Source organism: Macrotis lagotis, chromosome 3 (genome assembly GCF_037893015.1).
Source record: "Macrotis lagotis isolate mMagLag1 chromosome 3, bilby.v1.9.chrom.fasta, whole genome shotgun sequence".
Classification (NCBI taxonomy): domain Eukaryota; kingdom Metazoa; phylum Chordata; class Mammalia; order Peramelemorphia; family Peramelidae; genus Macrotis; species Macrotis lagotis.
Genome location: NC_133660.1, coordinates 40,992,796 through 41,018,682, shown reverse-complemented (window position 1 = coordinate 41,018,682; position 25,887 = coordinate 40,992,796). Strand labels below are relative to the sequence as shown.

Here is a 25,887-nt window from a genome sequence, read left to right as displayed (position 1 = left end):
TCAAAACCTAGAAGGTGACTGAGAAATCACCTAGTCCAGTAGTTCTCAAAGTGTGGTCCACATATCCATTGGGGTCCCCAAAACTTTTTCAGGAGGTTTAAGAGATTAAAACTATTTTCATGATAATAGATGATATTTGCCTATTAAAATACTTCTCCCTTTTCTAGCTTAATATCTATGGGTAGACCAGATTTTCTTCATATATTTCAACTAAAACAACATATCATGACAGACTAAATAAGCAGACTGAGAATCCAGCTGTCTTTTAGTAGCAAAAATTAAGGAAATTTGCAAAAGTTTATAAAACAATGTCATTTTTCACACTAAATTTTTTCTGTTTTAGAAAATATGGTTATTCTTCATAATAAACTTTATCTTGCCATGGAATGGGTTTAGTATTCTTATATTATTGCATTGCTAACAATATTAAATATTAAATATCATTATATATTATGGTTTAAATGAATTAATGAATAACTTAAAATCAATCAGTATTAATTTAAAATAGCAATAGATATAAGCTACATAAACAAATGTTCTTTGGGGTACTCAATCATTTTTAAGAATGTGAAGGGGTCTTGAGAGTGAAAACTTTGAAAACCACCATTTTAGTTCAATCCCCTCATTTTGAAAATGAGCAAACTGCAGTTCATTGAAATTAAGTACTCTATTAGGAGGTTAGATTTGAATCCAGGTTCTCTGATTGCAGATTCAGTGCTTTTCCCACTATCCAAAGCTGCTTTAGCCTCTGCAGAAATACCCTTTTGGGGAATTTATGCTGAGGATGTCAAAGTGAATGCTTATGTGAAGAGATGTCTGTCTGGTTTTTCTTCTGAGATCCAGGTATAGCTATATGATAGGCTTACCCTTTGAAAAAGCCCCTTTGTAATCCATTTCTGCCAGTGACATGTCAGATGCACTGGGGTCCATCAGGAACACTTTCTCATTGTTGCATAGCTGAAACTCAGTGTTGAGTGAATACACAACGGGTACTGGACGGTTAGTTTGCTGGAATGCAATAGGTATCAAAAATCTAAATGAAAGAGAGAAACAAGAGATTCATGAAGAGGCGGGCCATGTTTCATATAATTCTGTCTTTAGCATAGCATTGATCATGGAGAAGCAACATAATGCGTTTTCTAGAGATGGGACAATATGAGGATTGGTAGAAAGAACTAGAGATAATAAACATGGATAAGTGAAGACTTAAGGGAGAGAAGAGAATAAGCATTTATTAAGGTTCTATAGTATCATTTCATCATCACATCAACCCTATGAGTTAGATATTATTATCTCCAGTTTATATTTAAGGAAGCTAAAGCAGATAGAGGCTAAATAACTTGCCTAGGGTCATGCAGCTAAGAATATAAAGTTGGATTTGAACTCAGATATTCTTGATTCCAGATCCAAAGACTACCTGATAGTTAGCTGATAATGGCCTTAAGGTTGGTGAAAGGTTATAACACAAAAGAAGACTTGCTTTGCTTGGTCTTGGAAATAAGAATTAAGAAGTCTGTGTAGAATGAATAAAGAGTGAGGCAGACTTTAGCTCAATAAAAGGACAAGTTTGCTAAGAATTTCACCTATTTCTAATCATCGAAAGTCTTCAAAAAGAGACTAGATAACCCAAACTATTGAGCCTTTTTCCTCCATGGGGGAGAAATAATTGGTGCTATTCAATAATTGGTAAGAATTTTGAGGTAGAATTGATGGAGGAGGATGATTGGTGGTTGAGTACCTGAAACATGTCTCAATAGCCATTTCTTTCCCTAGGATTCCATTGACCCCTGCTCTTATCATTGGGCATGAACAGGAAGAAACTCATTTTCTGAGTTGCTGCCATATTCTCCAAACCAACTTTTTCCTTAGACATTAACAATTAAATCAATATTCTCATCGTTACCATGAACGTTATGACAACCTATTTACTTATGGCCATGTTAAGAAGCCCTGGGAGTCTGAGCTACCAGTCAATTAGGATAAAAATATCCTCTCTGCACAGGTAAGAGAAGATCAGAGCATGGTGGTGGTGCATCTGCAAGTGATGGCTAGAAGAAGGATATGACCTTTGTATGTGACTGAAGTGAGGTAGAGGAGTAGGTTGTGAAAAGTGAGTAGTTTGAGAAACTGAGTATTACTTGAAGGAGAGTCAATATGTATGTTGACATCCCCTATTATGAAGACAGGTATTAGGACTAAGAGAATAAGACTATAATCCAAACAGTGAAGTCATTGAGGAAAGAAAGGGAGGTCTGAAGAACAGAAATGTCAAACACAGAATCCACAGGCCACATGTGGTCCACGACATTCCTGATTGCTATGAACAAGATTAAAATATAAGTGGGAAATATTTAACAAAATAAATAAAAATACAACAAAACAGATAATGTTAATATGTGGTTTTCTAAGTCAATATGTAGTCTTCAGTTCTCTGTAGTTAAGGTTTGGTGACCCTCCCAATTGATTCTGATACTGTTGGTCAAACAATAATTATCAGGATTTTGATTGGCTGAAAAATTGAATTATATGAACTCAAGGGAAGAGAGGTTACTGAGTCATAATGAAAATCACTGGAGAGCTCTATTTTCCATTCATCCTTAAGTCTCAACTATATTACTATTGTCTATTGTCTCTTCAAATTTTCCAACCTTGATTCAAAATTTCTCATGCTTCCCTTCCCATCAGTTTTTCTTTTCTCAAGTTCTAGAGATTTGTTTGTGATGGCATGGGAACAGAAAGACCTTTAGAATTCCTTTCCAAGTCTGGAACCTTAATTAATTAATGAGTTGATTAATAAAATAACTTAATCAGCATTCCTCCTTAGATGATACTTGAACAACAAATATCAAATTCATTCTTGAGGTCCTTCCTTCTACAGTCATTCTCTCTCTGCAGTCCTACCGCCATGCTAGGATGGTCTGCACAACCAAGCCTTGGCAGTCATGCTCTTGGCCAAAAAAGTGTGTCAATGCATTCCCCCCACCTTTCTGGAGCATGTGCTGTGCAGGGCAGTGGTTTATCTCCAAGGTCAATCCATGGCTGGGTGGGTTGTACAGTACAAGGGATTAAATAGATGGTGTATTCTCCAGAATAGTCCTTCCTAGAAATAGAAAAAGGAAGCCAGAGTTACAAGAGAGAGTGGTTTCACTGAATAAAGAGTCATGTTGGAAGAATTTATGCACGAAAAATTCTATGAAACAGAAATTATTGTGTTAATATTCCTGTTATTGCTCAGAGATGTGAGAATAATGCTCCTTCCTATTTGAGCGTCTACCATACCACATGAGAAATAAAATTGTTTAAAATCTGAGAGGAAAGGAAAAATAGACACAAATTATGACCATTTCTTTTGGTTTTTCATGAAAATTCCCTCATAATTGCTATTTTGTGTTTCTCATGGACTGAGAACACAATAAAAGAGAAGCAGTAATTCAGATAGCTTGGGAAACACCAAGCCAAAATCATGAAAATATTGGCATAGAAGAAGGAGGTGTGGCCACCCCATGCTAACACACTGCATATTTAGGGCAAGTTCTTTCTGGGATGGGGAAGGAAGTGTCAAGGTTCATCATCTATCAATTGACTATCTTGCAACATCCCCTAATCCCCATAGAAATGAAAATAAAAACTCCAACAACCTCTCCAGTGTACTTTGTACTTGTCCCTAAGGGTTCCTGCTGGCTGGAACCACTGCCTTTTGCATCTTCTAGGTATCTCATCATACCACTTCCTCCTAATGGGACAAAATAAACTCTCATCTACAATCTATTAGTTAAGAGTTAACCAATACCAGAGGCAGTTAGGTGGTGCAGTGGATAGAGCACTGGCCCTGGAGTCAGGAGTACCTGGGTTCAAATCCAGTCTCAGACACTTAATAATTACCTAGCTGTATGGCCTTGGGCAAGCCACTTAACCCCATTGCCTTGCAAAAAAAAGACCTAAAAAAAAAAGAGTTAACCAGTCCCAGTAAGATTTCTTGAAAACCTGAGCAGCATGTCTGGGTCAAAAGACCAGGCTATAGACTTGGACATACCCTCTACGTATAAATATCAAGGAAGAACTAATGCAGGGTGATATACATTTGCCAAAAGTGTCATTGGCAGATGGCAGAAGGTCCAAATGGCCTAGAGAACTACAGTTTTGATAGTTTTTAACCTTTTTTGTGTCCAAAAACTCCTTTTGACAATCTAGTGAAGCCAATCACCCCTCCTTTGAATAATGTTTCTAAATGCATAAAATATTTAGGATTACAAGGGGAAAAATTTTAGATATACATATTTTTAAATGTTTTTTTCTAATTACATACAAAAAGGGCAGCTAGGTGGCGCAGTGGATAGAGCACCAGCCCTGGAGTCAGGAGGACCTGAGTTCAGATCCGACTTCAGACACTTAATAATTGCCTAGCTGTGTAGCCTTGGGCAAGCCACTTAACCCCATTGCCTTGCAAAAACTAAAAAAAAAAAATTACATACAAAAATAGTGTTCAACATTTATCCTTTTGCAAGTTTATGAGTTCTACATTTTTCTACCAATTCCCTTCCTCCCCCCCCCCCATGGCGGTGAACAATCTTGTAAATGTTATACATGAACAATCATGTTGAACATGGTTCCGTATTATTCATGTTGTGAAAAAGGAATTAGAAGTAAAAGGGAAAAATCATGAGAAAGATAACAAAAACATAAAAGAAGTTTGTAAAAGTGGACACAGTCTATACTATGCTCTGTAATCAGACTCCATCAGTTTTTGAGGATTTTGGGGGATGTGAATTATATTGATATGGATACCTACAGCTGGAAGGGACCTTGAGTTGGAGTCTGCCTACTCCCCCTTCTCCTGCCTTGACACAGATAAAAATCCGAGTTATTGAGAACAGATGGCTTTCCTCCCATCGACTCACTCTCAGTTACTTGATCACTTTTTATTTTCTATTTACTTATCTGTGCACAGGATTCTAGCAAAATGGAAGACCCTTGAGGGCACAATGCCTGCCACAGAATATAGACTTAACATTAACCTGTTGAACCTAATGTTTTCTAAATGGCATGGTAGTCATCACAGGCATTTATTAAGTGGCCACAGTTGTGCCATTCAGCTCATCAATAAACTGAGGCACAAAAGGCTTTGTTTTTAGGATCTCACACTCTAATAAGAACAAAACATGCAAATGATAATGCTGTTGTTCAGACCTGTCAAATGCTTGGTGACCCCATTCTTGGTGGAAATTCTAAGGTGCCATTTCCTTCTCCATCTCTTTTTGTTTGTTTGATTTTTGAAAGACAATGGGGTTAAGTGACTTGCCCAGGGTCATATGGTCCACCTCATTCTATGAGTGAGGAAACTGAGGTAAACAGGATTAAGTGATTTCCCCAATGTTCATAAGTGTCTGAGATCAGATCTGAACACAGAAAGATGAGTCTTCCCTGATTCAAGGTCCATTATTCTATTCACTGTGTGACCTTATCCAAATTCTCTACTTTGGCCATAATCTTTTATTGGACCACGACATCCATGGGAGACCCCTTTTAATTTTTTTTTTTGGTGGGGGAGTTCTTGAGAGGCAATGGAGTTAAGTGACTTGCCCAAGGACACACTGCTAGGTAATTATTAAATTTCTGAGGCTGGATTTGCGTTCAGGTCCTCCTGACTCCAGGGCTGGTACTCTAATCCAATGCCCCACCTAGTGGCCCCTGGAAGACTCTTTTTAAACCTTGAAAATAAGTCTTCTTGCCTTCATTCTTAAAAAAAAAATAAGCTGTAAACATCAGCAACCTACTCACCTGTTGTAAGAACTAGTTGCTCTCCAGAGCTGATATGGTGAATCAAAAGTCTGGGCACTCCACAGAAGCTGTAGATCAAACTCAATTCCTCCTAGGTGGTCCGGAGTCATTATAAAAGACTTTACATCTGGGAGGGTATGGTGCTCCATGACAAAGTATCCTGTCCAAGAAGAGGGGGGAACACTTGATATATTATTGGTGTGGTGTCTTAGTAAGAATTACACTTCATGTCATAATATACTCCAATGATCTATAATAGATCTCAGAACTATAATTATAAATGGAGTTAAATATTACTGCAAAACATATTTTCAGAATTTGAATGCTTTTCATATTAGATGGGAGAGTGTGACATCTCACACCAGACCAGCACCCAGACAGTGCTCACAATGCTCTTTATACATGCTTCACCGAGATGCTAATGAAATCAATAGCAGCCATTTAAACACAAAATTTAACTCCAAATTTTAGCCAACATATCCCTAGGGAAAAAGGTTGCTGAAATATGTTGATTTTGATTTGCTTACGATTTGCCAATATGTTGATATTAATCAATATATCTTTTTTTTTTTAGGATTTTGCAAGGCAAATGGGCTTAAATGGCTTGCCCAAGGTCACACAGCTAGGTAATTATTAAGTGTCTGAGGTCACATTTGAACTCAGGTCCTCCTGACTCCAGGGCCAGTGCTCTATCTACTGCACCACCTAGTTGCCTCATTAATCAATATATACAATGTATGTTGAATTTAAAATATATTAATTGATAATGATTTTGGCAACCAATTTTTTTTAACTTATAACATCATCTCAAAAGGCTCCTGTTTCTATTACTGAGTTTTTTGGAAACAGTCAGAACTCTGTGCCTATTATTTGTAATATATGGGTTGCTGGCCACTCAAATTTCTGTCATGGAGTCTAATGAGTTTAAGGAATATGTGGGCAGGAATTTCATTTAAGATGTAACCATTAATCCTCATAACCCTGAAGCAAATGGTCAGGCCACTAAAGATAGTCCAGACAGTTAAACCAGTCCTGAAGCTGATCACTGTGCAATAAATCCTGCCCGATTCCTCACCCCTTAACATGTCAATTTATGTTTAACAGGCATTAGCTCTGTTGATTTACAGGTATATAGCATCTCAAAGAATATCTTTATCACCTCAATCTCAGACCAATGTAAAAATATCAGAGATAAACCAGACCATCATCTGAACATTGCTCATTTGTCTATTTATCTTTTCTTATATTTAAAGAATTCCCAATGAAACTATGGAGTTGAAGTGGAGACCCCTAACAATTATTACATCTTCTATGACCATGTCATTTTGGTTTTTTAATTTTGTTCTCTATTAACCTACTCAGTCTCTGTCTAGGACTTATTGTACCCACAAAAATAAAAAAAATAGGAATTCATTTTTGATACCACAACTATGAGAACAGTATCACAAGTCATTATCATATTCACAAATGTAAGAAACAGACATTACAAAAGGGTACTTACTGCCTTGTGACAAAGCTCAACTGGAGTGGGGTATGAGTCTTATGGTGTGCTGTTTTTCAACCTGAGTTCTCATGCTTGTATGTGGCAGTCATTTAAGGGACTGGATTAGATTTTAGTGTGTTTGATAATATTGGGCTCCCTGGTTGAAGATTGATTCACTCCCTGCCAATGTCCCATTGGTTGAAATATCAACATAATATAAGCCTTGACTTTAAGAAAGGTTGAAGTTGCTTTAAAATTTTATTTAGGATTATTCATAGCCTGTCTATATAGCTTCAGGCTAAGAAGGACCTTTTCTTATGAAAGAAATATTAATAGGACAAAAACCTTCTCTCTAAGAAACAACAAATAACCACCTCTGAATTTGGCATGGGTCTTGAATTCAATGACCAGACGACCATCTTCTCGAATGTAGATCCTTATTATCTGAAGCCTCGCTGAGAGAACACTTTCTGTTTGAATTCCTAGCAAAAGAAAATGATGAAAAACAATCAAAGTCAGGAGGAAGAAGGAAATAAATGAAAATAGTGATCTACATTAGCTTTTTCCAAGGGACACAACTAAATTATGAAATGCTCAAGAGACAATGACTATATTTAAATCTATGCAGACTATGCAGCTGATCCACAGATGAGCTCTAAGCTAACCTTTTATTATGGTTTAGGTGAAGGTTGCCATGATGCCTCCATTCCACATCTAACAAAATAAATAACATCAAGTAGACACACTTTACATTGACTGCAACATCGTGAGATCATTTTGATCTTCCTCAAGCAAGAAACAAAAACAATGTAGTTTGACCTCAGAAACCCTTCTTGTTAATATCTTTCTCTATACCATCACAGTCCCCTTTACCTTTAGGAACAGCCTCCAGTCCATACTATAATCTAAAATATTTGATTCTCTATTATAAACTAAAGCATGGTAACAATCGGTATGCTTTATTTTATTCAGTGGCAATCCTTGAGGACTTAATAGAAATCTGATGGATAAATAGACAACCAGAGAGCCAAAGGGAAGCTTTGAAAGCCAAGCCACGTATGAGCAATAGAACATTACTAAGCCACAGCTTAATGTTGGTGAGTTGATTCATAGTGCACAACAGTTTTAATAACTGAATCACTAGGAAAAAAAAGGCTGTTAAAATAGGAAAATACCAGGTGTAACTCCAGGAAAATTTCCTTGGCTGAGTTCCATTAAAATGAAGTATAGTCAGCCTTGAATGAAGCTCTATTTTGATGATTTATTATAACAGGGAAGGGAACCTGGCACACTTGGGCAGAGTACAACTTTCTGCTGGGTCTTACTGAGCTCAAAAAGGTCCAAGTTCTAGCCCAGAGATCCAGGGACAGGCTAATTAATAGCAGCCATTTATATAGAAATTTGAGGTCTAAAACTTAGTCAATATATTCCTAGGAGAAAAGATTGGAAAATATATTGATTTTGATTTGCATATGATCTGCCAGGATATTGATATTGATCAATGCATCATATATATTGATTTATACTGATTTTTGGCAGCCAATTTTTCTTAGATTCAGAGGGCTCCTATTTCTATTCCTGAGCTTTATGGCAACAGTCATAGCTTTGTGCTTATTACTATGTCCTAATAGATGAGTTACTGGCCACTGGCCACATAGTCATGGAGTCTGATGGATTTAAGGAATGCGGTGGGGACAGTTGGTGGCACAGTAGAGAGAGCACCTGCCTTGAAATCAGGAGAATCTGAGTTAAAATCTGGCCTTAGACTCTTAATTCTAGCTGTGTGATCTTGGGCAAGTCACTTAACTCCATTGCCTTGAAACACACACAGACACACACACACAAGAATAACAAATAAAAGAAACAAAAGGAATGTGTGGGCAGGAGTTTGTCTTCTATCTGAAGAGCAACTTAGCTAAGTAAATCTCAAAAGATTTACCACCAGGGGATGAATTTATTCAACTATGGCTACCCCTAAAGATCATCTAATGTATAAAAAGAGAACACAAGCACAGCTAGGTAGTGCAGTGGATAGAGCACTGGTTCTGGAATCAGGAGGACCTGAGTTCAAATCCAACATCAGACACTTAAAAATTGCCTAGCTGTGTGACTTTGGGCAAGTCACAACCTATTGCCTTAAATAATAAAATAAAATTTAAATAAAAAATAGCATCCTATGCTGGGTGAAAGAAATACATGCATCAATGAAACCGCAAATCCCTGAAATGAGTGCAATTAGAGAAAATGGAAGAGAAATCAAACAGAAGCAGAGATTAATACTCACCTGCCACTGATGTGAATTCTTGCATATAAGACTAGGAAAAAAAATATTCCCTGAAACTCTTTAGTTGGATGGGCCAGACATCTGACATATTTTTTAATCTCAAGTTTTTAAAGCCATTTTCTTGTTCAAGGATCATGCGCTGTCTAGTTTTTCAAGTCACAGAGGTTGGATATCTTCCCAAACAGAAGTCTGTATACAGGGAGATCTCACCTACACAATAGTGGGCAGGTTAGGACTTCCCACTTGTTATGCCGTAGCATTATAACCAGCCCTGATAGCTTCCCCTGGTATCTGTCAAACGTAGACATTCTACTTTTTCATGACCCAGATGGAGTTTTACTTTGTCTACAGATCTAGTGTACAGAAACATGGAATTATTCCCAGGGACAAAGAGAAGGATTGACCACTGTTAAAGTTGTTGAGAAAAGTCTCCTTAGCACCTGTATGCTGAGAAAAAGAAGGCAGTAGAAGACAAGTGTGGTACCTGTTCTCCAGAGAACAGTGTCATAGAAGAAAGAGAACTCCATTTCGGTGTGGTGGTCAAGGGAGGCCCAGCCCCTGGGCGCTGTCACATAGATGTAGGACACATAAAGAGGAACATGGACGGTCAGGAATGACTGAGCAGAGTCCCTCACCTGGCAAAAAAAAAAAAAAAAGAGAAGACTTGGTGGTTCTGGAACAGTTGTGGAGGGGAAGGGAGGAAGAGAAAACTGAATCATAAATTAACATCCATTGGGCACAGCTCAGTTACTATGGACTATGTAAATAGATAGATAATGCTTCAACTTCACCTTTAATAGGTTTCTTACTCATTGATCAAAGGGTTCAAGCAAGAAAAATACCCTGATACCTAGAACCTGTTTGACTTTTGGCAAGTCAATTGATCAATATTAATCAATCAATAAACATTTATTAGGTACCAAGTACTTTGGGACTCAACTCTTTGTTTATAAAATGGGAGAGTTAGTTGTGATAAGCTCTAGGGCTCCATTTTGGGGTTTACATTCTAAAGATAACTTAAATTCTCCCTCCATGTTTAAGTTATTTCATGATGGCCAGGTTATGTCACATTAATCCATTCCCCTACATAATTTATATAGACTTTTATGTATATGTGTATAAATGCACACACTCACATATATGTACCTGGTGTTTTTCCCATATTATATCAGTGTCTTGTATACAAAGGATGATTTTATTCTTCCATTCTATCACCAGTGTCTAGCACAATGTCTGACACATAAAATGCAGTTAATAAATGATTTTTTTTAGGTTTTTGCAAGACAAATGGGGTTAAGTGGCTTGCCCAAGGCCACACAGCTAGGTAATTATTAAGTGTCTGAGACTGGATTTGAACCCAGGTACTCCTGACTCCAAGGCCAGTGCTTTATCCACTACGCCACCTAGCTGCCCCTTAATAAATGATTTTAATCTATTTCAATAATAATAATGAACCTTTATGTAATACTGACTATAGTGCTTTTACAATAATCTCATTTGATCTTTGCAACCATCTTGGGAGGTAGTGAGGTTATAATCGTTATTTTACACATGTGGAAACTGAGGTAAATACAAACGACTTGCTCAGGGTCACATAACTAGTAAGGGTCTGAAGCAGGAACTGAACACAGGTCTTCTTTATAGGGTCATGAGACTCAGATTTGGAAAGGATTTAGGATTTAGACCTAGACCATGTCCAATCTAATTTTTTTACAGATAAGGAAGCTTAGGCATATAATGTGATTTTAACACAGGTTCTCTGAGTCCAAATTCTTCATACCAGACAATATCTTCTAATAGCCAGAAAGAATGAATATCCTTACAAAGGACCTAAGTCAACTAGATTCAGAAAACAAAGGGCCTAAATACACACACACACACACACACATCTGAGTCTGGCTGTCATAAATTGGCATAGTATCCCCATTTCTCTGTCTAGGATGAGATATATTACAAACCCCATCCGAGGAAATTTCCAAGAAATTGCTCACTGAAAATAAAGCACACTATTTTCACTTTTTAAAATTTATTTTTCCCCCCTCATGTTTTTTTCTGCTTTGATTCTTCTTTCATAACATTTCCATAAATATATGGAAATATATTTAACACGACTGTTATATGTATAACCTATATCAGAGTACTGCTAAGGGAAAGGGAGGGAATGGAGGGAAGGAAAAAAACATGAAACTCAAAATCTTACAAAAACTGAATGCTGAAAACTATCTTTATATGCAGTTGGAAAAAATTAAATTAAAATAAAAAAAGTATTCACTGAAGTGTGGAGATAAAATACTATGCAATTTATCTTGTTATGCCATACATTTCGATCAATTTTCCATTTATTCAATGCAAAAAAGATTCCCTAATTTAGAATTATCCAACTGGAATAATTTAATGGACAAGAAGATCCTACATCTCCTCCAGCGATGAACAATGATATATTGTGTTAAATGTTATCACTTCATTTTTGGCAAGGTGTGATTATATACTAATATGTCAATAGTATTCAGATTCTCTCGTGGCTGAGATTAGAATGAAACACTGAACATTCAGACCTCACAGAGCTACTTCAAGGGAAGATATATATCCCTGTTCAATGCCTAAACCAATAAAAGGTAGATAATGAGTCCCTTGTCCCAAGATGCCTTTCACTGCATCCCAGGTTACCTGGAATTTAAGATTCTTGTATAAAGCTGCTCACCGGCCTCTCCTGACTCTATATTAATTCTAAGATTCAGTTCAGAGTTTCTCATTCTACTTTCCTGGCACAGACTCCAGTCTGCCTCAAGAGCCTAGTTTTGTGTTTTTTCCTTCTTTCCTTTCAGTAACTCACTTAACACAAATCTCCCTGTGTCTAACACAACCCCAGGATGACTGTCTCTTGAGGCTGAACAGTTCTCTATTCTACTTAACCGGCAAAACTATCCCACCCTAGAAGGTCTCTCCCCATAAACTCTCAAAAAATTTTATTGCTTGGGTCAATTTGGGTCAATTTGATTGGTTACCTCTTATCTTTTTTTTTTTTTTAATATTCCTGGAATAGCTTTGTGGGGCTTCAGGTACTCGTTTATAGCATAAGGAACCTGGTCTTTATCCTTGAGGGTCTGGGAACGTATGATGCCTATCAATGCCCCAGAGAATATGAAGTTCAGTTTCAAGGGATGAGTGCTAAGAATACTTTATGAAAATTACACTTAATATTATACTGGGAAGAAGCATAGAAAGGTTAAAGTCAAAAGTCGACAAAATGAGCTGGTTGGCTCATTTACTGGAAGGATCCTGACATCAGGGTCTTCCCATGCATATAACCCATCTATAAAAATCAATATCAATGGTCCATATATTTTTCTCATCAGCCTCAGGGGATTCTCCTAACTTGTCCAGAATTATTAGTCTTCTCCTAGGCTAGGAATTTGCTTATTCATTCAATTTCTTCAACAACTAGTTACTGACAAGGGAACATAAAAAGTCTTCCATCTTAGTCTGTCTGAAGAATACATATTACGGCATTAATAGTTGCTTCAGACAAGAGGAGGAAGGAGCTAGCTGTGGCCTTGAGTAGTCTCTTATGATACTGTTTCCTAATTATGCTCAGTAGAAATAGTGAATGCTCTTTAAGTGCCTACTATGGGAAAATTACTTTGCTGGGGACTCAGGACACATTTAGAGAAGTAGGACCCATACAGAGCTTTATGACTTGGGGTCTTGGTTCAAATTCTGCCTCATAAGTTTATCAGCTGTAGTATGACCTTGAGGGAGTAAAAAAAACAAACAAAAACCCCACAAACCACTCTTTGCCTCAGTTTCCTCATCTGTAAAATAAGTAAGTTAGGCTCTGATGACCTCTAAGGTCCCTTCACGGTTTTCAAATTATATTCTTATGAGATAGACAATACCATATAAAATAGTTTTATCATAATGTAGAATAGAACAGAACAGTAAAGGTAAATTAGAAAGGGCTACAAGAAGTTGGAGGAATAAAGATTGGTTTGGGGTATGTCCTGGAAATTATAATGGGTCACAATCAATGAACGCTTTTATGAACCATGAACGACATGAACACTGTTGTGGTCATATGGATCTCCAAAGAAAGATCCGTCTACTATAGTTACAGTGGGACCAACAGCACTTACTATATTGGCATCATGACATCATTAATGACAACCAAGTATGAGAATTCCAAAACACCTGTGACCACCAGCTCTAGATGACCTTCCTTCTTGGTTTTAGGTGTTTCTGGTCAAAGACCCCACCTAGGACACTCATCTGTGTGCCCCCCCCCCCAAAAACCCCTAATCTCAGGCAAAAATAATTCTATGGGGGATAGTATGCTCCAAAAAAAAAATTAAATGTTCACATTCAGCAGTGGTGAAAATAAATAGTCATGCAGGAGACTGAACTTTTTCTGAAGTTCAAATATCAGTTCACATCATCCTTGATCATCCATATGCTTTTCAGTCAATTGAATAGTGTGGAAGATACATTGAGAAAGATCTCTGGACTTAGCATTACAGGTCCTGGGTTTACACCCCAAATCGACCACTTTGGACAAGTAATGGTCACTCTAGTTCTCGGTTTCATTAGCTATAAATACAAGTATCTCTTCTAGGCTTCAATCTATGATTCTATGATCATATATTTGAATAACCAATCATACTAGAGTCAAACTCTTTCCAGTAGAGGGCAGTGGTATACATAAGATGGGGAGAATCACAACTGAACAAATGATATATTTTACTCCAATTAAAGAGATTTCCCCAAAATAATTACTGGGCAGTTAAAAGTATGGTTACTGTGGAGAAAGTAGCACATTTAAAAAACACGTTCTAATTACTCTGGTCAAGGAAACCTTGGAAATAATCTACCCCACATGAACCAATTGGGCCATTCTTCCATTAGACCAGGATTCTCCAGAGCAGGGACATCTTGTGTCTTTCTTTTTATGCCTTTGACTTATTGACTATAACCTGAACTTCTACTGAATTCAATTTAAAACAATTTTTTTTAGTTTTTTTTTTTTGCAAGGAAATGGGGTTAAGTGGCTCGCCCAAGGCCACACAGCTAGGTAATTATTAAGTGTCTGGGGTCATATTTGAACTCAGGTCCTCCTGACTCCAGGGCTGGTGCTCTATCCACTTTGCCACCTAGCCACCCCTTAAAACAATTATTAAGGGTCTACTAAGGACTGAGCTGGGCAGTGAGGAAGACAATAAAATAAGATGATGCCTCCATTCTTATGAAGATGGAGGTTAATGGTTAATATGCGACAGATCCTGAATTATGATATTGAGTCATCATAGTGATCTTGAAGCCAAGAATCCAATGCTAAAATCCAGACTCTGCTACTTCTTAATTTTGTGACCTTGGTCATGCAAGTCATTTTATTCCTGAGTTTCAGTTTTTTCACTTGTAAGATGGGGATTAACACTTGCATCTCCAATCTCCTAAGAATGTTAAGAATGGGAAGTGTCAAAGACATAGAAGTTATTACAAATCTGGCACATGCTAAGCTATATACAAATAGCTCATTTGATCCTGAGGTGCAATTATTATTCCCATTTTATAGTTTGAAGAAACTGAGGCAGACAGGTTAAGTGATTTGCCCTGGATCACACAGTTAGTAAGTGAGGCTGAATTTGAATGCACATCTTCATGACTCCAAGTCCAGCAGTCTGCATTAATGGTGCCATGTGATAGTAAAGTCCTAGGTGACACTGATGCCCAATGATCATTTTGCTTTTTAAAACTCTTACTATTTATTGTGAGATTTATTAAGATGGAAAATGATGTGTTTTAACCATCCTCTCTCTACATTTGGGCACTATAGAGCAACATCAATTTTCAGGATGAGTGTGGAACATGATCAATTAAAAAATACATACATATTATAAATATAAAATACAACCATAGTTAGTCCTACATGAAATAAAGGTAATTTCTGAGGGAGACAATGGCAGCTTGGGGATCAGGAAAGACTTCCAGTAGCATCTGATACCTGAGATGAACTTTAAAGGGAGTCTGGTATTCTCATAGATGATGATGAGAAAGGAGAACATTACAGGGAGGGGAGATAGCTTGGACAAAGACATTTTTAAATATAGAAGGTGCTAAAAAGAGCAAATGTTGATTCCATGTCAGGAAAACCTTCCTTTTTTCCTTAAAAGAGATACCTCAAAGAAAGAGACAGGCTGCCATGAGAGGGAGGTCTTCAAGAAATCCTGGTCAGAGGGCAGCTTAGGTGGTGCAGTGGATAGAGCACCGGCCCTGGAGTCAGGAGGACCTGAGTTCAAATCCAGCCTCAGGCACTTAATAATTGCCTGGCGCAAGTCACTTAACCACATTGCCTTAAATAAATAATAAAACAATTGAAATGTAAGAAATCCTGGCCAGGAGTGTTACAGAAGGTTTGGATTTATAGGTGTATGGGTTGGACTGAATGACTGCTGAGATCCTGGCCAACTCATAGAATCTGTGACTCTGTAACTTTGTATACTGAGAGAGAGATTGTCCACTCTGGTCCTCTTGTAGTGGGGAACAATGATTGTCCTTAGCCTGACAAACTCAAGACTGTAGGACCTGAAAGAGACCTTACAGATCATCTTGGTTAGCCCTGCTCATTTAAAGCTGAGGAAATTGTGGTCCAGACTGCTGCATGACTTGGTCAGATTCAACAACTATTTAGTGACAAACCTGAATCTTGTCTAACACTCATTCCTATATTTCACTGCCTCCCATTAATGAAGTCTATCCTTACCTTCCTTTTCTCTTCTTCCTCCTCCTCCTTCTCTCCATCTTCCTTTTCCTTCTTTCCTCTCTGTCTCTCCTCTTCTACCCCCTTCCTTCTTCCCTCCTCTCTCTACCTTTCCTCTCTCTTTTCCTTCCCCCTTTTCTTCTTTCTTTCTTCCCCTCCCTCCCTTCATTCCTTCCCTCTTTTGTTTCTTTCCTTCTTTCATCACACAGCCAGGATGTGTAAGGAGGCAGAACTCAGACTCAGTTTTTCTGAACTCCAAGATGAGGTCCTTATCCACTGCACCACACATTTCTCAAATATTTCATAAACATTGAGAAATGATGGCAACAACTTATTTAATTCCTGTCCATCTACTTTCCTTGGTAGTTTGAGTCCATTTTATATGAGTGATGTTCCCACATTCATTACCTGCAAGGGACTAATATTCAGCCAATGGAGAATTAGCCAAAGTGCATGTAAGGTGATTACGCGGATGCTCCTTCATGAAACCTGGATTTTGTCTGAAAAGGAGACTGAGAAGAGAAGACAAGAGAAGGGGAAGAGAGAGTGGAGAATGATGGAAACCCACCTGGAAGTCGGCAGTGACGGAACCCCCACAGACATCAATCAGTTCAGTCATGTCATAATAGGCATCAAAAGTCCATGTGCAGGTCTTGAGATTGAGGTGTTTGTAGAGCTGGATGGTCTTGGCCTCCCTAACGGTGGGATCAAACTGGAAAGGACGGTCATAGCCCGGGCCCAAGGCGATGTTGTCATAGACAACTTCATCCAAGAATCCTGCTTCTGCAGGAAGAAGAGGAATGTTCACTGATCCAACAGTATTCTAAGGGACCGCTCAAGTCTTTCTTCCTCTGGTGATCTGGGTGACTATCAATAGCACAATGTGCACTACAAACGTACTGGAATAATGATACACAAGCCTTGTTAAGTGCCCGTTGGCCATGTGTTAAATACGGCTCCGGCTGCCAAAATAAACACTGGATTGGTTCATTTAATTCTCTAAGAGACAGCAGGAAGCTGGGAACAAATGAAGAACAAGTGATCTTGGGGAGAAGGAGGCAAAACTGGTAGCCGGATATGAGAAAGGAAAAATAAATAAAACATTGGCTCTCTCCTAACACCCAGATGGCCACCCCAAGAGTTCAGATGTGTGACGTGATGTCTAATGACTCTAGTAATAGGCTACAAAATGGCAGCAGAGGGAAGGCATCAATGCAGTAATTTGCAATTATTTAAACAATGAATTTTTAAAAATAATTCTTGGAAAGAGCAAGAAAATGCCCTTTTTTGTATCAACTTTTATGATTTCTGAATGCTTTGGAAGAAACTCAGAATTACTAAGTGTCAGAAATTGAAAGGATATCAAAGGTCATCTAGTCAAACTTGTATATAATATTAGTCCTTCATTCTCAAAGAAGATCATGACATTAGGGAGATGGTCATGATAAGCAGGTGAATTAGATTTGAGTGTGTGTGGGGGGGTGGGGGTGCTAATTCACCAAAACTCATGTTCTCCTCTGGATCCATCTGGGTCCAGGGGCCAGATATGGATCAGGATGACTGCAAAGAGACTTTGATGTGAGGTAATCAGGGTTAAGTGACTTGCTCAAGGTCATACAGCTAGTAAGTATTAAGGATTTAAGGCCAGATTTGAACTCAGGTCTTATAGATGCTATACATTGGCTGTATCAGCTTTTAAAAACTTTTAGTGAAGGGTAACCCATGGTCTCCCAGTTCAGCCTTCTCAATTACAGAGAATTTTTTTTCCTTATATCTAGTCTATATCTGCTGCTTTGCAGGTAAACGCCATCCTTTCCACCCCATTCTATTTTCTAGAACTAAGAAGAATAAATGTAATCCCTTGTGTAACTTAGGTTTGATTTTGAGTTAAGCAGGCAGGATATTTGCATTCCCTGGGTTTACCTGAGATACCTTTCAGATCCCCGATGGTGATGAGATTTGAGCAGACGTGTTGATGTCTGTAGATGGACTCCGATAAGAGAAAATGCACATTGTGTAATGGCATTGTTGAGATAAGAGGCAGCATGCCATCCTGATGCGGGATCTGGACCGAGATGTGGATCCTGGGGAGGAGCCGATATAGATCAGGCTGAGGTCCAAATTTATCTTAGTTATAGTAAACAAGGAGCCCAACAGACATCCCCTCATCACCTCCTTGTTCCATTCCCTTAAGAATGTCAAAAACGATTTCTAGCTATAATATTGAAAGCTGGGCTTCATGTGTAAAAGTAATGTCTTTACCTATGGAATTCAATTTTTTAAAGTATCTTTAACCCTCTGGGATTATAACACTATGAAATACCAAATTTTTTTCAATTTTTCTTTCCTGTCAGAGAGAACTTACCTCCCTATAGATTCAAGCTATTATGTGAATTCTGTTCAGCATGGTAATATGGACCAAGCAAGAACAGGGGCTACCCAGGCCAAACCTCTCATTTTACAAAATATCAAGACCCCCAAAGGCTAAGAAGACTTGGCCAGTATTTATCAAGTAAAAATCTTTCCACCGGACTGGACTGCTTTATAATGATAGTGAGTCTCTCTGTCTGTCTCTCTCCTTCCCTCCTTTCCTCTCTTTCTCATTCTTCTCCCTCTCCTTTTCCCTGTCCCTTACCATGAATTTTAGAATACCACCAAGCTCCTATATTGTGAATTCAGTTTCCTGCTTGCACATGTCATTTGTTACCACCTTTAACTCATCCTTTTCTCCCTTTCTGGAATGATCTCCTATTTCCCCTTTTTTATCCCATGCTCTTTTCTTCAAGATTCATTTCAGCTCTGACTCATCACCTTGTATCAGGAGATTAAGGTGCTATGGGGTCATGCATATTCGAAGGAAAAACAGGTATCTCCTAGAAGTTAAAGGGGAAATGCATGTGCCTGGAATTCCAAGGGGCTATTTTATTTTAGCTTGAAGCAACCCCAGAGCTAGCATTTGCCAATATGAAGGTATAGGAACTAGCCTGGGAGCAGTCAACAATAGAACAAAGATGACTGATAGTTGTAAAGAGAATGTTTCAATGAGATAGGAGAGTGAGTTAGATATGGTGGTGAGGAGTTCAATGCAAAAATTGTTTCCCCCTCTGTATATGAGAACGGCTACAGAAAGGTCATTAGATGGTTTATTCCAGGTTAATTTGGGTGTTGGACAGTCCCTACTAGGGGCAGGGCTTCAATGTAAGAAATGTGTGGGTTGGGTTGTGACCTGGATGCTAATGTTCCCCTCCCCCTACCAATAAATGCACAATGATCATATCCTAGTAAGCCATCTCAACAAATAGCTAAATCAAGTTGATGGTAACTAACAGATGTCAACCCAAAAGATGAGTTAGGGAGATGCCTACCCCAAGCATAGGAACACTTTCCCCAATGGAAGGGGTAGATGAGAACATTTTGTTCCTAATAGCCATGAAGGTAGCTGAAGAAGGCTCATAGTCATGGTCATAGAAGACAGCAAGGTTATCCATTGCATCCTGGGCCATCGCCAGTCATTTGACTTTTGTACTGTCACTGGATTTTGAGGACTTAGGAGCAGAGAGGGAGGCTGACAACTTTACACAACTTTGCCTTACTTAAATTCAATTCATGCACAAGTCAAATCATCACCTGTGATCCCACTGGTCCTCTTTGAAAATGAAGGACAAACAACCCACATTAGTATGTAGATGATGAGGAAAAAGATTATAAGAGCAAGATCTGCCTGGTAGCATATCTGAATTCAGGGCTTGAGGGGCTCTTCCTGGTTTCGGGAGAAAATATGGGTACTATGACATATTGCTTTGAGCTTTTTTAATATATCATTGCAGTTTAGTTATTGAAGAGTCGTGTCTGACCCTTTGCGATCCCATCTAGGGTTTTCTTGGCCAACATACTGGAGTGGTTTGTCATTTCCTTCTCTGGCATAGCATTTATACTCTAGCATAATATATTCATTTGATTATAAAATCTCTTGTTGTTCCTCATATGTTTATAAACACACTTTATAACAAACTGTCACTGTTTATTTTGTCATTCAGCTTGGTTATAAGCTACTGAAAACAGATGAACATTCCTTCTATAGGCTCCCCAGTACAATTTTCTGCACAAAACCATTTAATATTGTGCAGGACAATATTTACTGTTCTGTCATACAATATACTAAGCAAAAAAAAAAAAAAAAAAGAAAGACAACCTTATCATTTTAGGTCTCAAAAGAAACTCTGAGACCTTCAAGTATAACCTTTTATTGATGAATAAGGGAACAATAACCTTAGAGTTAACAGAGTCCACATGTTCAAATCTGGGTCCTTTTTCCAGCAGAGTTGCCTCAATTAAAAAAAAATGCTTGTTGAGGTGTGCCAGAATCTAAGGAAAACTGTCTTTGTGGTTTGCATTAATTTTGGGTCACTGGTTTTCTATTATCAAACACAAAAATCTGAGCAGGCTTCCTCAGATCTGCAGAAATTTTAGGCTTAAGTCTGTCTTTCTCAACTGGTAATAATCTTTATCCAGTGGTTGCTGGGATCTTTTCCCAACTTGAGTAGGCAGGGGAACTGGAAGTTAAACATGGCTAGAAGGATTTCTGAGAGAAATCAATGGGGGCTCTGGATGTTTTGCTCCCAACTTTCATGAAGAAGATGGCATCAAAAGTTTGGACCAGGTTTATACCTTTGTTCTTGGCTGAGAAACTGGTAACCCAAGAGATCTTGATATTTAACTACATGGAATAGCAGGGAGTTGAGGAGAAAAAAAAGTTCCTATCTTCTTTCTTCATTGGGAAGCAGCAGGGTCAACACAGGGCTTGTGATGGGGAGGAGAGGAGGAAAGTTATGTGGAGGTTCCCTCTCTCAACATCATTTCCTCATTGCTAAGCCATCTGGTTCCATTAGTTATCAGACAAGGTGAAGGCAAACCTTAAAGTACTAACATTTTGAACCATTCAGTGATATCCTCCTCATGTAATAATAATGTTTGTCCTTCATTCTCGAAGTAGACCATGACATCAGGGAGGTGATGCCATGACAAGCACATGAACTGGATTTGAGTGAGGGGGACCTACTGTCACCAGTCTCACTTTCTTCTCCAGAGCATCTAGATCCAGTGACCAGAAATGAATCATTATGACTGGAGTTGGCCCTGGATGGGAAGCAATCAGGGTTAAGTGAATTGTCCCAAGGTCACCCAACAAGGAAATGTCTGAGGCTGGATTCAAACTCCGGTCCTCCTAACTCAAAGGCTCTATCCACTGCACTACCTATATGTCCTATTTTCCTCATGTAAGGTGATGAAGGCAAAAACTCCAGTGCCCCCTTCTTCTTCTTTGATTACCCCTTATACTCCTCTTTCTGTGACTCCTTTCTTTTTATAGTCCATGACTTGTCAAGCCCATCCGTTAACATGAAGACTTCGCAATGGATATCTACCATTGTTAAAAACTAGAAAAGAACAAATTTTGTTTTCAGAAAGGTCTACATCTACGCCTGGGGGTGGCTAGGTGGTGCTTGCTGAAACATCTACAGTGCCCTAGGACATGGTTGTAGGACTCTGTCACTAAAGTCTTTTATTTTCCTTCTGTTAGGAATGCAGAGTAGGATTTGAGTCTCCTCAGTTCTTGGACGATTCCAGGACTGAGAAACATCACAGGATAAAGGAAAGTATTAGAATCAGCACTGACTCTGATCCAGGAAAGGCGCTGATTCTCTCTGAGCCTAGCAGATAGATTTATAAAATGGTGATGATAATAAAATATCATGATAATGATGATGAGGAGGAAGAATGCAATCTACCTTATAGACCTAGCAGAAGGAAAGTGCTCTGTAAACCTTAACATCTTATACATAAATGAGCTATTATTGCCCACAATAGAACTTTTTAGGGATATGCGCTCTGGGATCTGCTCATGTCTGAATTTGTTTAATGGATATTTATCACATTTAAGGAGTACTTTGAATTTAAAAGAAAATATACAGGTCAGCCAGATAGGCCTTATTTTCTGTTCCTCACAGATTACACTCCCTATTTCTCATCTCTCACCACCAAGCTTTCGCCCAGGCTGTTTCTCCTGCCTAAGATGCATTCTTTCCTCTCCTCAGTCTATCAGAAGATTTTCCTTGGGCAATCCTTGGTGTCCTTTTCCTTGATTTATTTTATATACACTTCAAGCAAGATACTCCTCTGACTGTCCCCAGACCAGAAATGCCCTCCCTTCTCCTTGCTGCCTCCTGACTTCCCTGGTTTCCTTCAAGTCCCTCCACCTTTGGGAAGCTTTTCCCACCCCCTCTTCATCCAATGTCAATCTTCTCTGTAGCTCACTTATCCTGGATCTAGCCAACAGTTGTTTGCAAACTGTCTCCCCCATTGTGGGAGGCATCTCCCTTATGGGCCGGGGCTGTTCTATACATATTGACTTACTGACTAACAGTGGTGTCCTCCTATGAATGTAAGCTCCTTGAGGGCAGGTCTGTTTCTTTTCTGTCTCTGCATTCCCAGCATCAGTCCCTGTGTCTACCAGGCAGTAGGTGATTTTAAAAATGCTTTCTCATTGATTAACTATGCGCATACACTGCCTTGCTTGGTAATGACAGCATTGCAGCACAAAGTAGAAGAGTGGCGGACTTGACCAAACCTCTCACTATAGAAGGTGCCATCTGACTGACCTGTTTGGATGCTCCTTATGTTTGACATCAAGGTATTTCAGGGTAGCAATGAAGGACTGGGCTTGGAAGCCTCTGGCGGTCCCAGCCACAACAGGGGTGTGACAGATGGCACTGTCTGTCCCTATGGTAACGATGTTACTTCTCAGGGGGGTCCCCAAGTGACCCGCCTTGTCCACAGCCTTTGCCACACAACGCACATGGAACCTCCGGCTGAAGTAGATACTGTCCAGGACCTGCAAGGGAATAAGGAGGCAGCTGAAGCCAGGTTGTGATGAATTCCTAACCAACTTAAAAGCCCTTAATAGTTACTTGGGTTGCTCATGTAGGTCTTATCAGAGAAATCTTTGTGAACTTCGAAGACTTTTTTAAATTTGTTTTTTGTTTTTTGCAAGGCAATGGGGTTAAGTGATTTGCCCAAGGTCACACAGCTAGGTGATTATGAAGTGTCTGAGGCCAGATTTGAACTCAGGTCGTCCTGGCTCCAGGGCTGGTGCTCTATCCACTGTGCCACCTAGCCGCCCCCAAAGACTTCTAAAATTAATAGAGTTGGGATTTTCAGGTACTAGGTTCAGACTAGGGGCCTCTCAAAATTTCAATCTAGTTACAGGGAACAGTGGACATGTTATCTAGCAGCCTGTGGGAGGGGGAACGATGTTTATACTTGAAATTCAGCATGTAGCTGCTATCTTTTATTTCATCAAATCAATTTATTAGGTGTATCTGAATTTGCTAGCAGGCATCTTCTAGAATATATCCTTTTTTGTGTCTAGGACCCTTTAGAAAGTCTGGTTCAAGTCTGTGGATCCCTTTTCATAATATTGTGCTTTTAAAAGATAAGAAAAAAACAAAAAAAAATACCATGTACATTAATAAAACAATGTAATGAAACATAATATAATGTATTATAATATAACATATAACCCATAATGTTATAATACAATATAATATAATATAATACTACATAGAGTTTGCCTAAACAAAGGCAATTACTTACATTGAAGTACAGGTATCAAAATGTTTAAAAAGCAAATTCATGCTAAGTACCCCTGCTCTAGGAAGAAAAGAAAACTTCATGGTTTTGTGAGCTATAGAAAAATTTGAAAATCTTTGCTGAAATTCATTAAAGACTATCAATTTGTTCATTTAAAGAGGATCATGTTATCTTGCTTAAAGATGGCAGACTGCATGACAAACTGCATTTGTTGCCCTATAATAACAAACCAAATTTGGTTAAGAGCAGTCTAAACTCTTTTGGTGGCAGAGTGGATAGAGCACCAGCCCTGGAGACTGTAGGACCTGAGTTTAAGTCTGGCCTCAGACACTTAATAATCACCTAGCTGTGTGACCTTGGGTAAGTCACTTGACCCCACTGCCTTGCAAAAAAAAAACCCAAAGAATAAAAGTTATTATAGAACAGAGAAAAACATGTGAAATACCATGCATATACACAGTAGAAGCTTAAAGAGATAGTTCACCAACCAGTAACAGAAGATAATCAAAATGGAGCTATCTCACATACCAGGGGAAAAAAAAAGATCTGGCTATAATACTAGAAGTCAAGGCTCTGGATAGGTTGTAATACAGAATTTATGTAGTCACTCATTTCTCACAACAACCCTGGATGTGGGTGCTATTATTATATTCATTTTACAGATGAGAAAACTGAGGCAAATAGAGTTTTGGTTTATTTGACTTGCTCAGGGTCATTTAGCTAATAAAGTTGTCTGCAGCTGGATTTGAATTCAGTGCTCTAACCTCTGCATCATCTAGATGTCTCCTTTGTTTGTTATGGAGGAGATTAGAGCCAGATAAAAACAGTTCCAAAGGTATTTTTGTTCACCAGGCACAGTGTGAACTGCTCCCTCTTCCCTCCACTTTGCTTTTTGAGAGTCAGAAGTCTATGTTTCACTAATACAGGGAGTCATCCCTGTTGCTTATCATTCTTCAGTTGTTTACCCAAGTCAGCTTGTTTTCCCCACAATGACTATATGGTACCCTTCCTTTTTTATTTCCCATGTGTTCTACAATAGAAGAAGCCCACAGGAGACATGCAGCATATACATGTTGATTGGGTGAAAAAAAAAGTAAGTAAAGGTCTATGTGTTTCACCCTTCATACTCTGTGGGTCAAAGAATTTAATCTCAGTAGCTTATTTGATTTAGTTGGATAGTTCAGTTGGCCCTTGGGCAAATCATTTTATCACTGCTTGCTTAATCTACTGGAGAGGGAAATGGTGAACCACTCCAATTTCTTTGTCAAGAAAACACAACATACATATTAGTATGTTATGGTCCACAGGGTCATGAAGAGTTAGACACAATCAAATAAATATTAGCTTTATTTCATAATCTTCTAAAGAAAAATTGGGAGTCCATACTTAACTCATCCTGTCTTGGCCATCATACGTACCATGTGGTTGACACTGGTGAATGGTGTGTTGTCAGTGATGGTCTCAAAGGGAGACCTTGCCCCATTGCCATCTGTGGGCGTTGCTACTTCCCAGCTAAATCGGACAGAACTTTGATTGATGCCAGCCTCTATGCAACGCTCCTTCATGATGGAATACTTGGGGAAGTGAGGATCACAAGGAGTGACGCAGACCAGTGGGTACCCTGGGGAGGGAGATTTTTTGACCCCTTCCTTGGTCACTTCCTCCACATGGTCATAGTCAGCAAGCATGACCACCTGCAGAATAAGGAAAGCAATGAAGCTTCAGGGGACTTGAGCATCAGGATCAAGAGGGTGGACATTCCCTCTCACAACCATCGCATAAATGGGATTGTGGTGGCACTATAACTTTGAAACCTAATAGGAATCTGTGGAAAGAGGGCATCCTGCAAAAATAATACACATTTGTAACCCAATTATTAAATTATCCATCACATAGTGGAGAGAGAGAGCTAGATTCAGAGTTAGGAAGACCTTGATTCAAATC

The 25,887-nt window shown here is 38.7% G+C and overlaps 1 protein-coding gene across 1 annotated transcript in view; it reads right to left on the bottom strand.

The window, feature by feature from the left end:
- The window catches only part of FRAS1 (Fraser extracellular matrix complex subunit 1), a 502,816-nt gene that overhangs the window by 10,372 nt on the left and 466,557 nt on the right, over positions 1 to 25,887 (bottom strand). Inside the window, exons 63-71 of the mRNA XM_074231550.1 lie at positions 25,362 to 25,637; positions 22,953 to 23,185; positions 18,220 to 18,380; positions 16,865 to 17,079; positions 10,030 to 10,180; positions 7,636 to 7,743; positions 5,779 to 5,938; positions 2,984 to 3,100; positions 867 to 1,033 (exon numbers count right to left, since the gene is read on the bottom strand). Of these exons, the coding sequence (XP_074087651.1) occupies positions 867 to 1,033; positions 2,984 to 3,100; positions 5,779 to 5,938; positions 7,636 to 7,743; positions 10,030 to 10,180; positions 16,865 to 17,079; positions 18,220 to 18,380; positions 22,953 to 23,185; positions 25,362 to 25,637 (1,588 nt within the window). The remainder of the gene's footprint in view (positions 1 to 866; positions 1,034 to 2,983; positions 3,101 to 5,778; positions 5,939 to 7,635; positions 7,744 to 10,029; positions 10,181 to 16,864; positions 17,080 to 18,219; positions 18,381 to 22,952; positions 23,186 to 25,361; positions 25,638 to 25,887) is intronic.